Source organism: Diorhabda carinulata, chromosome 2 (genome assembly GCF_026250575.1).
Source record: "Diorhabda carinulata isolate Delta chromosome 2, icDioCari1.1, whole genome shotgun sequence".
In the NCBI taxonomy this organism is placed as follows: domain Eukaryota; kingdom Metazoa; phylum Arthropoda; class Insecta; order Coleoptera; family Chrysomelidae; genus Diorhabda; species Diorhabda carinulata.
In genome coordinates, this window is record NC_079461.1 from 36,042,011 (window position 1) to 36,061,030 (window position 19,020).

Consider the following 19,020-nt stretch of genomic DNA (forward strand, 5'->3'; position numbering starts at 1 on the left):
TTCATTTCTTTCTACCAATCCATCTGTCTGTCAAATTTGATATATAGAACAAAAACTAGTGCTAACTTAGAAAAATATTTGATATAGATATTTCAACCGAGTTTATCTTCCAGTAAAAAGAAACCAAATTTATTGTTAAATCAAACCAAATCATTATTCGAAATTACAAGAGTATCTGTTAAAGGAATTGCCTGGATACATTTAAAATAGGCAATTTTTACCGCCATAATTAGATGTTTAGTAAAGTATATTTTCGTAACTGGCAGTGTGCAAAACCCCCGAGAGTTTTTATACAGTAGTTCACTAATAAAAATCAAAGAATATTTAAACAATAGTGAAAAACTTTAGTGTAACCCATACGGAAAAAGGTGTCTAATTGTTAATCAAGTATTCTGATGTCCAACCTTCCTGTCAACGTTATTTAGTATTACAAATTTAATATTTTTATAGTTAAGTAGTAATATTAGTATATAAAAAATAATGTTTCCTCGTACCAGAATGATGACTTATTGAAATTGGAATCCATCTATTTGTAATGAATTTGAATGCATTTAATGTGAGTATGTTTAGGTTATGATGAAAATTGTATGTATTAAAATATCAAAACGTAAAAAATGTTCATGTCCATTAACTCGCTCGTTATAGGGACTGTGAAAAAACTAATTAATAAACGAAACAATCGTAAAAAACAAGATAAAAATAATTTTAATGTGCAGTTATTAAGTATTCATATTTCAGTGAATACCCTTTGAAATTATAAGAATTTTTTTATATACTTGATATTATGAATATTGAATTAGAGATTATCTAACTTTGATTTCAAAACTACATTAAGTTCAATGCTACAGATAGTTTCAATGACATTGAACATAGTGTCATTACTGTCGTTTTTTAAGATGCGAGATTAATCGTTAGAACATAAAATCGACATGAATATTATCAATTGATCTATTTTAGTTTTTATATTCGATAATTTAAACGATATAACCTTTAACTCATCCATCGATATAACCTTTAACTCATTCATCGATATAACCTTTAACTCATCCATCATTGTCATTTAAACCACTAAATTTATTTTTTTAGTAACATTTATTCATATTTTTGTATTAGGTGTACTTCTATGAAAATTGATGTGAAAAAATTTAACACTTTTTTCTTTAAAGTGGCGTATTGAAATCATTATTTAAACATTAATAACCGGAGTCTCACTGCTCAATGTGACTTATAAGATACTAGTCATTGCAAAGAGACTGGAAGCAATCTCAGAAGTAGCACTAGGAGATTACCAGTGTGGATTCAGGGGAGGGAGATCAACAACTGATCAAATCTTTACCATTTGCTGCCCGTTGGAAATATTTCTATACACCAGCTCTTCATAGATTACAAACAGGCTTATGACAGCACCCTGCATCTTTTTGGCATTCCTCAGAAGAAACTTATTGGCCTGGTGCAGATGAAGTTAGCTAACACCAAGAACAAAGTGAAGATAGCAGGGGAGACCTAATAAGAATTCCAAATAGGATGAGCCCTTTTCTGTACCCTCTTCAACCTGATGCTAGAACGAGTAATCAGAAAGCAGTGCAGTACTTGGCCTATGCTGATGACATTAATCTACTCAGTCAAAGAGAGTGTGAACTGAAATTTCCAGGCTATTTCACCAGAATATATGAGCGAGGATTTGCTCTTGGTTTATTTTTGTTGCTTCTTCATTTGCAAATTAATCTAAGATATTGTAGTTTCCGAATTGTTATTAAGCTCATCATAATAAACTATTTATTTGTGTTCATACAAATAGGGCAGCTTCTACACAACCCACTATTGGATAGATTATTTAAGAATTTGAAAAATATGTGGTTTTATATAAAATTGTTGAAAATACAAAAAAATGTAAAAACCCAATTATAGATCTCAAAATAGCAAAATAAATGCTGGAATCCTTGTTCAAGCAAATTAATTATTGAACAATTTGATGTTAAGTTTTTGAAAAGAATTGATTATTATTGCAAACAACAATGGAAGTGTCCCCAAAACAATAGCTGGAATTTTTGTTTAATTATGATGAAAAATGAGAACAAAAATTGTTTTAGAAAATATTGTTTGTAAAAAATATACGTTTCCAGTACAGCTTCAACATAATCCTCTATAAAATATTGTTATAAGGTAAATAATTCCTGTACATATTCAGTGTTCCCAAAAAATTAACTTTTGGACTGGAATTTTAAAGAACTACATCCTAGACTCTAGCTAGATTGATCAAAATTTAACAGGAAGTAAATATTTCCTCCAAATCAAATAAATGCCATCATGAGACAAGGGAGCCTGTTCTATTTTGAATATGTTATTTGAAAGTTTATAATGAACACACTGTTTTCACTACCATTACAATAACACTGTCTCAACACTCACAATTACACTTTCTAAACAGTGCAGTTGTGAGAGTTTAGATTACCATTACACAATAAACAAAATGTTTACTGTAATTGTTGAGTGTTAAAATAGTGTAATCGTGAGTGTTGAGGCAGTGAAATCGTGAATGTTGAGACTGTGAAATCGTGAGTGTTGAGAAAGTGAAATCGTGAATGTTAAGACTGTGAAATTGTGAGTGTTGAGACAGTGAAATCGTGAGTGTTGAAATAGTGAAATCGTGAGTGTTCAAACAGGGTACTTGTGAGTGTTGAGACTGTTATTGCGAGTGTAGAAACAGAGTAATGATGATTGTTGGTTTAGTGGTAGTGTAAACAGTGTGTTCAGTATGAATATCACCAAAGGTTTCAAAAATTACAACTTATTTGAAAGTTTATATCGAAAATCTGTTTAAATGCAAACTGTTAATGGTATCAAAGATATTTAAACTGCTTATTTTCTTCTGTTCAAGTACCATTTGGTAACTTATCCATTATAATATTGCTATTTTGTACATAACATTGGATTCTATTTGACTTCGTCATCTTTAATTACAGTTTTTTTAATTACTACAGCAAATTATCTCCAATTTATCAAGCGGAATGCCACACTAATCTTAATAATGTTGTTTTATTTGTTTTTTCTATGATATTTAGGTGCTTTGGTGTTTTTTTATGATTGATTTTGTTAGATATATTCTGAGCAACATTTTTTTAAATACTAATATGATTTGATTGAGTGAAATTTTGATTCTGCGAACAAACAACTGAAATTATTTGTGTTTTCCAGAAATCCGAACGGTAATATCGATGTAGTCTGGAAATGGTGTGTAAAGAGGAGGTACTACTATGGTTTAAGGACTTGGATAGTCATAACAGGATAGATTTGGTGTATGAGTTATTAAATATGTGTTTGCCGTTCGAGTTGCGTTTTTTCGGTTCTTGCATAGAGGAATTGGGTAGACATACTTACCTGGAACTACGCGGACCCAGCATCACAGCCAACGATTTGGAAAAATTATCAAAAGATACTTCGTTCAATCATGGTATATTGGATGAAAGTGTTCGGCACAGGCTTATAATTTATCTCTCGTTACTATCATCTAGGAACTACAGTGTTGCCAATTGGTTATATCGGAAATTGTTAAGGACAGACTCGATTGAAGAGTTTTTAAAAGAAAAATGGAAAGATGAAATGTTACATAGTGAATTTTTATTATTATATACGATGGCGTTACACCATCCAGCATTTATTTTTGAACAAAAACAATTTTTCAGTAGGGTGCTAATGAACTTGATCGATATTAGGGAAAATAGGGTTTCGGCTAAACATAGTGAATTAGGATATCCGCCCGGGTTCGGGTATCCAACCCAAAAGGTAAGATTTCGACATGGAATAATCGATTTTGTTATAATAGCCTAAATCAAGTGAATAAATTCATGTTTTATTTTTTTTTTGTTTAGTCACTAATGGAAACTCCGATGGTACCAGTAAAAACCGCCCAACCTACCTGCGGCGATTCACCTTCGATATTCCATCAACCCCCAGGTTTACCACATTTACCACCACCGCCACCTACTCACCTAGATTTTAATGGAATACCCATGTGGAATAGACCAGGATTTCCGTATGGTGCTCCTGAGGTAACCATTTTATTCATTTAATCTTCTTCTTTAGGAATTAGTCTTTGAAGTTAATAAATATAGAAGTCATCGTCGATTTTTAATATTTTTTTCAAATTATTAAAACTTTTCGGTTAAACAAAATGTTTCATATTGTTTAAACAATATTATAATGTTCTTCTTATTTATTTAAACAGCTTTCTAAGCGGTGAAGTGAATTTATATTCATTTGACACTAAACTATTTACTAAAACTTTTAATTAAACACTTAAATATAATACCAACACGATTTTTGAGTCTGACTTTTCCATGCTGAATTTTAATCTTTTATCCCTTAATAATAAAGGAAAACTTTGCTTTCGTAAAAACTAGAGCAGTTTTTTTTTGGCCCACCCTAATATATAGTTAATACAAATTTACCTTTTTAACCAATGAAGAATTATATTAAATATTGATGTTGACATTATATATATTACACAGGTGGTACCACCTTTCCCAACGCCGACCATTTCACCACTAGTCAGTCAAGCAGCTTCGCCTAGTCAAAGTAGAAGCTCGTCTCCACATCGGACGCAATTAGTGAGGCCTCCACCACCACCACCACCTAGTGGGATTCAGGTAATTTAAAATCGTTGACCCAGGTACTTTCTGATGACTCTTCATTCTAACCTCGGTGATTTACTGATTCAAATTGTAGTTCCAGGAATGAATTTTCGCAAAATTTTTCAATTTCCTCGATATGGTCTTTTTGATTCTTCTTTTTTGACACATGTTTAGCCTTTATATAGAAATTTCTTCTTGGAGGTGTCCTTTGAGTGACGTTCTTTTCTAAAATCTATTTTATTCTTTATTCCTTTGAACACCGTTCTAAACATGGATGTTTTTGAGGTTAGGTAGTTCTATAATTCGGTTTTTGTGTATAGAAATGATCGCAGTACCAACCACAAATTGGAATATTTTATGACTAGTATATGCATTGACTTTTGTCTTTGATAGAATTTCAGTAGTTCTGCGTACTTGTAAGGAAATATTCAATTTTAATTTTGATTTAGCTTCCTCCTATACAACCGCCTGGTTTATCGGTACCAGTTACGATCAACTTGGAAGTATTAAGTGCACCAATAGTCAGTACCCAAATAGCAGCGGAATTGGTACCGCCTCCTAATATACCAGTGTTTCCACCACATCCTGATTTAAAAGCAATTGAGGATGATCCATTGAAGGTAAATATTGACGTGAAAAGTTACCAACTATGTTTATTTGATTAGTTAGCGTATAAAAAAAGTGAATATTGGAATTAATGTTTTTATTATAACAATAATTCAGTCTTATAAGTTATTGACCGATGTTTTTCTGCATATTGTACTACAAAACGACATTATAAAGAATATTTGTGGTGTTAATGTGGTGGAATGTTGCTAACCGAGTTAATTTAGATCTGGATGATTTGGAAAATTGAAAATTTGTCTTTCAGAAGACAAAAGAAAACCATTGATAGTGTAATGCACTATTTAGTATAATTTTCTTTTTATATTGAGTATTGAGCCAATGCTTGAATCATTATTTTTATTTCTTTAACCAAATTTCTTGGTTGTTTTTGTATGAACATCAAAAAAAAAACATTGAATTACTCAAGTATAACTTAACTATAACTATAAAAATGATATGTTATTAGGTAACATTAACTCTGTGGATATCAGTAATCAATCATTTAGATTTTTAAGATGGAGATTGTTATTAATCACTATTACTAAGATTGGGGATGTCTTGTCGGTCTTAATTGCCTGATTAATTCCTTTTCAGTATCGTATTTTCTTCCTCTATTTCACAGAACCGTCTATGCCTCACTTCTATTTAGTACAATGAAGGTTTTGCTAAGACTATACAGTTAAGTGAAAGGAAATTAGCTTTACATGGACTGGTACACTTTCTACTCTTTCCAATAAAAGAAAATTGGCATTTCATGGAATTCTATTCCTTCTAATGTCTCCAACAAAAGAAAATTGGCGTTATGTGGACAGGTACTCCTCCTATTATTTCCAAATACAGGAAACTGGCGTTACCTGGACCGTCACTCCTCCCATTCTCTCTCTAACAAAAGGAAATTGGCGTTACATGGACTGTTACTCTTATTTTCTCCAAATAAAGGAAACTGGTGTTACTTGGACAGCTATTTCTCCTATTATCTCTCGAATAAAGGGAAATTAGCTCTACATGGACTGATATTCTTTCTACTCTCTCCAATAAAAGGAAATTGGCGTTACCTGGACTGCCATTCCTTCTATTCTCTTCAACAACACAAACTATGAAATATTGAAGATTATATTTTATTTAAAATATTAAAGAAACTCTATTTTGATGTTTTTTTTCCAGACTTTCTTAATATATTCATGCTCAGCTGATTTTTTTAACGACTGTCAACTGTCAACACTAAAATATTCCGTTCGTTTTGTTTAAATTCGACCAGTTCTGATCAGTTTGTTTGTAAATACAACAATTATTTCACAGCGTTGCCACGTTTTATTTTTTTTCAGTAATGAACGTAAAATTACCTTGAAAATTTACCGCGATTACTATAAATTTAACCTATAGGAAATATCAACAGAAACTATGAAATATCGATGATTATATTTCATTTAAGATATTAACAAAAACTCTATTTTGATTTTTTTTTCAATATAGTAATAATTACCCGAATTTTTCAACAATAAATTTTGCAACAGCGTAGACCGACGGCGCACGACTGTCAACTGTCATTAAACGTATTCGTGATTGACTTTTGACACTAAACTAGTCCGTTCGTTTTGTTTAATCTGTGATCTGATCAGTTGGTTTTCAAATATTTAGTTCTGTGGTCGCAATTGTCATTATAAAAGTCAAATTTGAAAAGTCGAATATTTACGCACAATTTGAATTTTCTCAAGTTACCGCTAATTAAGGTTTACCTCGTATGAATGTATTACATTTTAAAGCCAGCTATGGAGTTGTCATAAATTGTCAAGCCTAGATAAGTGACATAAAAGTTTCAATCGGAATTATGTCAAATTCTTGTTCAATATGGCAAAAGCTAAATGTCACAAATGCGAAGAAAAATGCGGAAAAGGTCGAGCAGATCCGGAGTTAATACTAAAACTCGACAGAGCGTACAGAGAACTACTAAAATCCGATTCGAAATCGTTAATGAGAAAATATTTGACGCAAGAAATTTTCAACAAACTCAAAACGAAAAAAACTTCGTTCGGTAATACCCTGATGGATTGCATCCAATCGGGATTGATAAATTTGGATTCGGGAATAGGAATATATGCAGCCGATCAAGAATGCTACAGTTTATTCGCCGATTTGTTCGATCCTATAATCGAGGAATATCACGGCGGTTTCAGAAAATCGGACGTTCATCCCCCGTCAGACTTCGGAGACATTTCCACTTTGGGAAATTTAGATCCCAAAGGAGAATTGGTAGTTTCCACGAGAATAAGATGTTGTAGATCCGTAGAAGGTTATCCCTTCAATCCGGGTCTTTCGGAAGAGCAGTACACGGATCTCGAATCGGATATTGTTTCCGCGTTATCAGATCTTCCCGGCGAATTGAAAGGGCAGTACATTGCTCTTCGCGACATGACTCCTATGCAACAGCAACAACTCATCGACGATCATTTTCTGTTTAAAGAAGGCGATAGATTTTTAGAAGCAGCTAATTCAAATAGGTACTGGCCAATGGGTAGAGGAATCTATTTAAACGAAAACAAAACTTTTTTGGTATGGGTGAACGAGGAAGACCATATAAGGATAATTTCTATGCAGAAAGGTGGTGATATCGGAGAAGTTTACGCCAGGTGGGTGACGGCCGTTACCACTTTGGAAAAAAAATTGAAATACATAAGAAGCGATAGATTTGGTTATCTAACTTTTTGTCCGACTAATCTGGGTACGACGATACGAGCTTCTGTACATATCAAAGTTCCTAAATTGGCTAGAGACATGAATAAATTGAATGATTTGGCAGGTAGATACAATTTGCAAGTTAGAGGTACCAGCGGAGAACATAGCGAAGCCCAAGATGGAATATACGATATTTCTAATAAAAGAAGATTAGGTCTTACGGAAATCGAAGTCGTTAGAGAAATGTATAATGGAATTTTGGAAATGATCAAACTTGAAAAGAGTAGCACTTAATTTTTAAATTTGTTCGATTCGTACAATAAATTTTAAGACGATTCGTTTTTGCCAATTGTTTTAATAAGTAATTAGGTCAAATTCAAAAATCTTCTTCTTTAATTTCCCCTATCCTGTCCTCTTGAACCGTACTCTAACAACCGAAAAAGTTTAACCATCCCTCCTTATGCCGTTCCAGTCTGTTATTCCTTCCAACTCCACGACATTTCTCGATTTTGCCTTTGCCTGATATGCACACAAAAATCTTTTTGAGGTTATGTTTCAAAATTGAATAATCGATAGCTGAAGGATCAGATGGTGTCTTACACATGCAAAGTATTCATAACCATATCAGTTAAGAAATTCCGAAACGACATTAAACTGATCAACTTGAGACGACAATTGCAGATGTTGCGAACAAGTCATAGCAATGCCCCGTCCATTTCAGCTCGGGTACTTCCAAGGAGGACACCTTGAGAAGTGGGACAACAGACGATAAGATCCAGAGTCGTGCACAAAAAATATTTTTGAGGTTATGTTTTGAAATAGCCGATAGAGTGGATTGTGATTTAGTTTAGAGTGAAAAAAATGAAACAAGTACTGAGCAGTGGAACGCAACAGAATGCATTCGATTCGGGAGAGCCTCAGGAATATTAGACTTTCATTTGTGCAGGAGAAAAGGGCATTTTGAAAAGGAAAATATTGACGGAAATGATATCAATTTTATGTCTCGGTGGTTTTCGAAGTTGTTGAACACAAATATCACGACAGCGATGACTTGCAAGGTACCTAGTGCTCGGGGTGGATGGTTTATACGTCGTCACCTAGAGCTTCGTGGAAATTCGTTATTAAATTGGCCAAATATTCAATCGTAAGGATTTTAGAGGTTGCTGAACACGAATATCACGATAGAAAAAGTGTACGAGGTTTTTATTATTAGGAATGGCTGGTTTAACTCCGAGTGACTTATTCATTTTAAAAATTCATTCGTTACAAAAAATGTCTTAATTTTTTGTTGTATTATGATTCTGTTTCTTCATTTTCGTCGTCTTCCAATTCATTTTCCTCGTCGGCAGTTTTTTGGCAGACCATTCTCGATGATCGGTGGGCCAGACAATTGGGTCCTTTTCATGAGTGCTGAATACTCTGTTCTTTTATTTCCAATTCAAAATCAGCGGGATCCATATCGCATTGATCGACTTAAAGCCTCATCTACATTTATAAATAAATTTTTTCAGTGGTTCCAACATCGTAACGAATATTTTTAATTTTTTGTAATTGCCATGAGATATATTCTCTATCGAAAATTTTCCGACAATAGAGTGGTACTTGATTGAAATTCTTCTAGTTCTTTGCGTTGGTATTCCCCAAAAAAATCATCAATGCTGCCAACTCCATTAAAACCGCCAAATTTGAAATGATTCATTTGAATTTTTCTTAGATATTCGATAAAACAGCTCCGGAAGATTATGTATAAACCAGCCACTCTAGGCACCAAATTCCTCGCAGTCGTAAGACCCCCCCTGAGCACCAGGTACCTCGTAGATCTTTTTGGTCATGATATTCTCATTGAACGACCTTCAAAATCCCCGAGTAGTAAAATTGATATAATTTATGGCAATAATTTTTTTTAAATCGATATTTACTTTTGAAAATACATTTTTCCCATGCACAAATCCAATTTTCATTTCCTGGGGCTCCCCTGAATCGAACGCACTTTGTTGCATTTTGATCTATTAACAAAAAGGGTTAATTTTATCAAAATAAATAAACGAATTATTTCCGAAATAATAGCGGATTAGATTTGGGACAATCTTTGAAAATTAGGTTGTTTATTATATTTTAATTTGTGAGAATTTGGAATGTAATATCGATTTAGATATGATGGTTTTTGATGTTTGATTTATTTGAATTTAAATAAAATCTTTTTTGCAGTTAAATTCGATAGAAGAAAAGCGTGATATTCTGTGGCCTCCGGAAGTGAAACCGAACGGTATACGATTTCCTTTAATGGGAAAATTGTCGCCGTGTTTAGTAGAACAAATGCAGGCGATAAATTTAGAAGGTGAAAACGCTCTGCATCAATCGAATTCGTCTAGTAATAGCAGTCCGAACGATACGCCGCCCGGTACACCGTCGACAACGCCCCACGGCCCCGGTAGGGGAGGAGGTGAAACGATAACGAAACCAAGATCTAACGGTATACCTCCTTTCGGTGTTAACACTTGCCCAGACGCCCAATCCCCGCCGCCGTTTAGCAACAGTACCGTGCCTTACAGTTTTCAACAGCCCTTTACGACTCTACCGCATAACAGGTCAATGTTTCACTATAATCCCGCGTTTAGGGCCACATTTACCGCTCAATTTCCAACACCGAATTTTCCGACTGATACCAATTATCCCCCATACACTACCGTTCCTTATATCCCTATTATGTATTCCAGCCCTTACCCTCCGAGGACTCAACCGGGATGTTATAATTGTGGCGCGCCTAATCACGTCGGCAGTGAGTGTACTAGCCAGAACATAGAAGAGATTACCCAGAAGAAAACTTACGTTTTGGATTATAATTCGCCTTCAACCGATCCGGAGAAATGATAGTGTGCATTATGTTTGTGCGGTCACCAATACCATTAGATATGGCGGTGGGATGGATTCGGGTCGAAGAGTCGATTAGAAAATTCATTTCCGATTTGGTATTCGTTTAACTACCGACTCGAATCGAAAACTAAGAGTGAGGTTAGCTTTACCTCGATCGTCGTTTGTCCTATAAAAAGAAGAATGAGACGTGAATTGGACGTTGCCAAACTTTTGCTGTGTATCTTTTAAAAAATGTAGGTATCTATCTATCTATAGCTATACTTTTTTTTTTTATAAGACAAATAACGATTGCTCGGATTCAGATATTGTGTGAAATGATGCTGCTTTTACCGAAAATTCTAAAATCCTCAATTTTTGAAATGTACATTTTGAAATTAGCTCCTATTTTTCTTCATTCTATCATGTTTTCCTACTTTTTATTAGTGTAACTTATAAAATTTGAACTACATTTGGTTTTTTGCCCATTTCTAAATAGGTCTAGAACCATAATTTTTACTCTAGTTTCAAATTTTCCTCTTAATTCCGTTTGAATTTCATTTTTTATAAAATATTTTATCTGTTACACATCATTCTCAACAATTTATTAATAATCTTATTTGTTGTCTTTATTTCCTATTTTTTTATCACTGGAAATTAATATAAAACTGGTTTTTTTGTTTGGTTGCTCTAAACGAAATTCAAAAACTCCTCCTAATTGAGATATGTACCTCTCAGTGGTAAAAAACTGTTTTTTTTATTACCATTACACGACACACAATTATTTCAAAACTTTTTCTCATTTTCGCTTTTTTTCATGAAGTCCACGTTTCACAATAAAAAAATTTCACAATTATACAGCTTTTCATAGTTTGCTTGTTTATTTCCGGCTCGAAGGACCAACAAGTGTCAACACTTTCTCTCATTTTCATTTCTTTTTGTGAAATCCACGTTCCACAATAAAAAATGTCACATTTACACCGCTTTCCATAGTTTGCTTGTTCATTTCCGGCTCGAAGGACCAGCGAGTGTAATTGTGTGAGTGTTGGAAGATCAGCAAGTGTCAAAACTTTCTCTCATTTTTGTGAAGTCCCTCGTTTGACAAAAAGTAATCTCACAAATACACTGCTTTCCATATGTTGTTGCTACATATCCGGCTCGAAGGACCAGGCAGTATCAAAGTGTACATGTCATCAATCAGTTGTAGTCATTCCAATTTCGGTTTTTCACAATTGTTGGAAAAAATTGTGATCACAAAATTAGTAGTTTGGAAAATTTTTTCCATATGTTGCTGGTTTGTATACGGCTCGAAGGACCAGACAGTGTATTTATGTTTGTTGATGTAGGGTAGTATAAACATTGTAATAATCATGTAACGTTTTTTTTTTGGTCACTTTGTTTAGTATAAATGTACGAATGGGAGATTTACGATGTTTGGTCACTTTTTTTATGGTAGTTTTTCTTTTCTTTCACTTTCTAATTTTCCTTTTTGGAGAATAGTACTACCAGATTATTTGTTTTTTTTTCTGTTATAATTTCATGAGTCTTCTCTTTTTCTTCTTAGTACACCAACACTAAATAATTATACCTTCTGGTCCTTCTAGCCGGAAATAAAATTCAAATACTGTGATTGACGATGATGGTGTAGTCGTAGTGTAATTAGTATGTTCAGTACTTAGTCCCCAAACCTGTTTTGTCACTTTTTATATTATAATTATAACAAAAAGGAGATTTATGATGTTTTTATCCATTATTCTAATTATTTGAACTTGTAGTTTTGGATTTCGATTCAAAATTTTCTTTTTATTGTTGAACACTGTAGCAAACGTCGAAATTCGTTGACAAACGACAGTTATTAGAGATAATGACTTATTATCAATTGGATATTGACTAAATTTTTTTAGAATTTTCGGGAATATGGCACAAACGAAGCCGCAACCGTTTTTTTTTTAAATTGTAATCCCATGGTGAAAATGTTCCATCTAGACCTTTTTTTTTTAAAGGAAAACAAAGCAATAGTTACAAATTGGATATCGAATTTGGTAATCGAACGTTTTTCATTGCGAAATAGATATTTTCCTACCAGCTTTAAATAATTAGTGATTTATACTGAAATTGGTCTGAAATTGAATCTGCATGTAGTCAGAAAAATTTTTCTGAGATTTATACAACGGATGATAATTTTTTTGATGATGATCGTTTTAACTTGATTAAAATCGTCTTTTAGTTTGTCTTATATGATCAATACTTTTTTTTTAATATGCATGCGATGACTTTTACATATTGATTGTGGGATCAAATTTATACGGAATTAATTCCAAAAATAATTGAAATAATTATAATAAAAAAATTGAATTGCTCTGTTCTCTATTGAAAAATAACCTGTTTTCATTCAGATGGAACAAGTGTATAGAGACCGTAATAAATATTTTAGTGATTTATTGAACAGTTACCATGGTGGGTTTTTTTAAAATGTAATTTAGAAAACGTGTAATTACTTGTAAAAAGTCTTAACGATTTTTTTATTTATTTTTTTTTGTAATTACCTTCTCAGACTAGGTCAAAAAAATTGGTCGTTAGTTTTTTTTGCTATAAGTTATAGTGAAATCCTAGTCAATATCTTTGTGATTAATGGTTTTAAATTATTTTTGCAAACTATTAACTCCCTTAATTTTTTTCTTTTTTGAAACATTAATGTTAAATAACAAAATATACACAATGTTATTTGTAAACAGTGACATGGTGAAAAGTGTATGGAATTTAAATGATGTGATATATATCTAATAACATAAAAAGAAAAATTCTGGAAAATTGATTATTTTGATTGTTTTGTGCAAATAGTTTTTGTTAAAATTATTTCAAGTTTTTTTTTATTTATTTTAATAAGGTTGCTTTTAGGGATCTTTTAATAAATAATTTATTTTTATATAGAAAACATTCGTCCACGGAAAATCTATTTATAAATTTATACATTTTTTGTCCTAAACGAAATTGAATTTTGAATAAAAAAAAGTTATCAATAATTTGATTTTAGATAATTGTTAAATTATTTCAAAATTGGAGTTTTTTCTAATAAATAACTTCATAAAATCCCCAAAGTTTTTATTCTAATTGAAAATTTGTTTTAAAGTTTAGTTGAAAGTACATACCCTGTATATTTTATGTTAAATTAATTTAGTACTTGTCGATAGATGAATAAATTATATATAATGATAATTTTTATATAAAAATTTCATTTTAGAAAGAAATTTTATTATTTGGGTTACTTTCAAACTCTAATGTAATTTTTTTTAAATTTATGAATTCGCAAAATTATGAAAAAATTGATTGAAAAGCATTCAACTCAATCTTTTTAACAAGTAAAAGTTATTTTATCATTTTTGTACCTTTCATTTAATTTCTTTTTTTTTAAACTATACTTTTAGGAAATTTTGAAAAAATTAAATAAAAAAATGGATTATAATGCATTTATCAAATAAAATTTATAATTTCATCATTTATATGTATTTACATTTTATATTTATTTCTTTTTTAACAAAAATTTCATAAATACAAAAAATTCTGAAAAAAAAATAAAATGAAAATAATGAAATTAATTGGGGGTGCCCACTCGATTTTATTCTTATTTAAATTGACGCATGTATAAAATCATTAAATCGATACTTTTCTCTTATATTAAATATATTTTTTCTAAATCAAATTTGTAGAAAAAAAGAATTAACATAGAAATTAACTGAGCGGTTACCCACTAGGATCTTACTCTATTTTCCTTTAACATAAATAAATTCGTGAAATTGATATTTTTCTTGTGTTTTAAATATTTTTTTCTCATATTAAATTTGTACAGAAAAAAAAATAAAAATCGGAATTAATTGGGGGGTACTTGCTTTTAATCTAATATAACACAATATTTAAATGAATAAGTTCAATAAAATTATTAACCAAAAAATTTTGAAAATTCGAAATAAATAACATGAGGCGTTAGCACAAAATTTCAAATTCAGTTTGATAAAAAAATATAATAAATATTTGCCTCTGTCACATTTAAAAAATAACACCGTGTATATATCTAGTCCAAAAAGCAACCGAGTGTCATTTTATTAATTTTATTTATTTTTCAATAAAATCATGATGAATAGAAAAAGAAATTTCAAAATATTGATAAATTTTATTTGAATTAAATACTTTCTTTTAATTATTTTTAATTAAATAATGGCTACTGATCCGTTATTTAGTAGATCTCTTATATATTAACTTTATTTGAATCAAAATGAATTTTTTTTGGCCTAGTATTTTCTACTGCAAATGTTATATACCATGTATCCACTTAAATTCATACCATATGGGAAAACTTTCTTATTGTTAATATCACAAAAAAAAGTTGTTCTTCATAAAAAGTTCTGCATTGTTTAAAAACTAAAATACAACCAACAGATTTTAAAATTTTTCAATCGTATACGAGGTATACAAAAAGATATAATTGGATAATTATAATTCAGCATTTTATTCATGTTAAACTATGGAATAATGAATTTTGTTATTTGTACCAATGCTGCAACAATTTTTTTTATAATAAATCAGTTGATTTTCGTTATTATAAAAAATTAAAGTACTTTGCTCTTGAATGGTATTCATATTTTTTATCATACCTCGTATAAGATCGAAAAATTTTAAAATCTGTTGGTTGTATTTTTATTTTTAAAGTAAGCAGAACTTTTTTATAAAAAAAAATTCATAATGTTAACAATAAGAAAGTTGCGAACTTGAGTGGTCCACAGTGTATATAGAATTTCATTTTCAGCCGTTTAATAATTGTTCAGAATCTCCCGAGATTTAATTTTACCCTTTCTATTAATTTTAAATCCAAACATCCGTACTTATAATTTATAAAATTGTTACCGAATTAAAACAAAAACACCCTGTAGCTAATCAAACTTTTTTTTATCTGTGAAATAAATTATATTTGACCGAAAGGAATAAAAAATATGTTTTGTTTGAAATGGTGATTTAGTTTGTATACCAAAAGATTCTTTTCAAATATTAAATCAATTCTTATACGGTATGTCCCATTAATTTGGAACCTTATGGGAAACTTTTATAATTTTCAATTTTAGGAAAAAAATTGAACCTTACGGAAAACTTTTTTATTATTAGTTTTTCGAAAAAAATGTTCTAAACGTTCTAAAATCTAAAATAAATTTATATGGTATTAAATTTTTAAAGTCGTATACGAGGTTTGTCGAAAAATATGAATTCGACTAAAGATTAAAGTATAGTTGTTTGCTTAACGACTGTCAAAAGACTTGAATGCAAATAAAAGTTGAACAGCCTAAAAATCGGAATAAATTGACATATAATTCATACATTCAGTTCAAAAGTCAATCAATTCAATTATTAGTACTAATTTTCGACATCTGGGATTCCGATAAATGGATTCTGCGACCTCGAAAACGCTAAAATAACGTGTTCTTATTAGAGGAATTGTTAAAAGAATTTACTTGTTGGAATGTGTACTAAACCAGAAAGATTTAATCAAAATTTAGATATAAAAAACTAAATTTTCCGATGTGAATAATATAAATTTAAACGAACAATATAAAAGTACTTTAAACTTGAATAAAAATTTTTTGACAAACCTCGTATACGTCTTAAAAAATTTATATCTGATTATTTTTTTACATTTTAGAACTTTCTATCAAGAATAACTTTTTTTGAGGACAGAAACTTCACTACTAGTTAAATAAAAATTCCGAGAATGTATTATAAATAAATAAATAAAATCGAATCCGGAAATGGAACCAGAGAGGCGATAATATATTGGAAAGATCTCATCATTTCCGCTACAGTTCATAACCCAAGAAAGCTAGCACGTAATAGAAAACTTTTCTTTTTTTATTGATTTGAAGAAAGCATTCGACTGCTGGTTACCAGAAATAAATATTAAATATGGAACGAGTCTTTTGAAACATATACATGGCGGATTATGTTTTACGTTCTTATCGGATTGGTAACTCGTTTCTGACAGTATTATGGCGTCACACAAAATAAACCGGTGAAGAATCTATCCATAGATTTTTACTAATTCTTCTGCTTTATTTGATAAAAATAAACTCATTTAATTCCAAACGGATCTTTTTATTGAATTTAAGGTAACTAAATACGTGTTAGTTCAACTTTTTTATACAGGGTGATTCGTTAAAAATGCCCAATCTTTGAACCGATAACAGAGATTTTTGTTTCAATAAAAAATATTTTATCTACTTAAATACATCAAAGTGCAATTATTAATAATTATAAATTGGACCCAAATTGACTTGACTTCATTTAAATAAAAATCTAAGAGTATAATGAAACACCTAAAGGTTCCGAATTATCTCTAATATAAAATAAAGACTCGGAATTGTTTATAAATACAAAAAAAAATAACAAGAAGTATAAGAAAAACCACCGAAATGAAGAAAGCGAAACGAAAATGTGAAATAAAATCGCAATGGAGTTAAAAACATAACCTCTAAATGTGAAATTTCTTTCTGGTTTAATTAATTAACATTAATACCCCTTCTGGAAATTTAGAATCGTAATAACAACACGGCAATTTGGCGTTTTCCATTTATCGAAATCCTGGATGTTGGAAATTGATACTTACGGTCTTATCGATAATTATATTGGTTAACCAGACTTTCGGCTTTTTGAACTGGATCACACATATGGTAGCTCCTCTTGGATTATAAAAACCTATCGCATTTCATAAAAAAATATATTTTTCACGAATTACCGTATAAATAAAATGCACTAACCTAACCTAACCAGACAATGGATATATTCTGTCAAACACCATCCCAATTCGAATATTAAAGTTGAATTCATAAAAACAATTATTTTTGACCTTTTTCTTAGTGTAAGTCTTTCTTTTCTTCAGCCAAGTATCAATTTTCTAAAAATAAACCCTTCAAAATAAAATATTTCCTTTAATGTATGAATCTACCTCAAAAAACCAACCCAATCAGTGGCAAAACCGGAAATACGAATAAGATAAAAGGATTTTACTAACTCGAAAACGCTAAACTAACGTGTTTAAGTGTCTTCAAAGTACACATGATCAGACCAGAAGAAATTATTAGACAACGAAGGTATCAAAGACTTTTTAACCAAATTTACAACACAGGAAACTTCCCAACCAAATGACCACTGCTAAAAAAAACAAACACAACAAGATGCAAAGACCATAGATTAATCAGTCATACTCTTTGTGCGAAAGAGGCGCTAATTATAACCCAATTACTTGTTCTGAACTGCTACGACAAGAGGAAATATGCAATTACATGTTTTATAGATTAAGAACAAGCTTTTGACAGAGTCCAACACAATACTGAGACGACTTGACATGGACCAAAAAGATATACGTTATATTGGAATCACCTGCAATTAGAGTTGAAAGCGAAATTTCAAAAGACCAGAAAATATTTAGAGGTGTTAAGCAAGGATGTGTTCTCTCACCACTCCTGTTTAACCTTCGGAAAACTTCTTTCAATAAGCTCTCGAGGGTCAACAATTAGGTATCAAAGTAAACAGCACATGGATCAATAATATACGACCTCCAAAGGCTTCTGGACTTAGTTGGAATACACAATCGGCTTAAGGGAATGAATATCAACATAAAAAAGACAAAATTCCTAGTAAGTACCCAAATATGAGTTCCAGAACAAAGCTTAACTATCTGGGAGATAAGTGCCAGAAATTCAACTCTGACTTTGACCTTAACCTCAAAATGAGATTGCAATGTAAACACTAATTTACATTTTAAATGCACTATCATTCAACTACAAATTTATTTTCACTGCTCGCGATTCGAGTAATATTTCCTCACATCAGTTAGAAAACTAAACGGAATTACTTAAATTCTTTCGTATATATACGGTGTTCTCGAAGATTAAATTTTTGATTATTTCCACGCAATTGAACATTCCACAATGTTCTATGGGACAGGGACGACTTCGATTCGTAGCAGTTTGGTGTAAGTAATTTTAACATTCCTTGCAAAACCGTGGTCAAAAAATGTATTTCACCGATTTAAAAATTAATTTATTTAGAGACTTGAAGCAATTTTGCATTATAAAAAAAATTGTTAATTTATTATTTCATTTATTTAAGGTTTTTTATGATTGTTATGTCTTTTTAAATATCAACATTTTCTATATAAATATATTGTTCTGTAAATGTTCATGATTTTACTGTATATAGTATAAACATTTAGAATTAT

At 30.9% G+C, this 19,020-nt stretch overlaps 2 protein-coding genes across 4 annotated transcripts; both read left to right on the forward strand.

Moving 5' to 3' along the window:
* Positions 1-57: 57 nt before the first annotated feature.
* On the forward strand, positions 58-16,886 carry LOC130902915 (uncharacterized). Of its 3 annotated transcripts, none has more exons than XR_009060485.1 (7): positions 58-556; positions 3,196-3,783; positions 3,870-4,049; positions 4,509-4,646; positions 5,081-5,251; positions 10,119-11,017; positions 16,447-16,886. XR_009060485.1 is itself a non-coding variant. In XM_057815205.1 (7 exons), the coding sequence occupies exons 2-7, from the start codon at positions 3,229-3,231 to the stop codon at positions 10,779-10,781; spliced, it is 1,578 nt and encodes a 525-aa protein (XP_057671188.1). In that variant the 5' UTR covers positions 72-556; positions 3,196-3,228; the 3' UTR covers positions 10,782-16,886. The 3 variants fall into 3 exon arrangements, 2 of the variants coding, with proteins under 2 accessions (XP_057671183.1, XP_057671188.1); XM_057815205.1 differs by having other exon boundaries at positions 72-556; positions 10,119-10,498; positions 10,628-16,886; XM_057815200.1 differs by having other exon boundaries at positions 64-556; positions 10,119-16,886.
* On the forward strand, positions 6,893-8,245 carry LOC130902925 (arginine kinase-like). The gene has a single exon (XM_057815214.1). The coding sequence runs from the start codon at positions 7,086-7,088 to the stop codon at positions 8,202-8,204; it is 1,119 nt and encodes a 372-aa protein (XP_057671197.1). The 5' UTR covers positions 6,893-7,085; the 3' UTR covers positions 8,205-8,245.
* Positions 16,887-19,020: the final 2,134 nt, after the last annotated feature.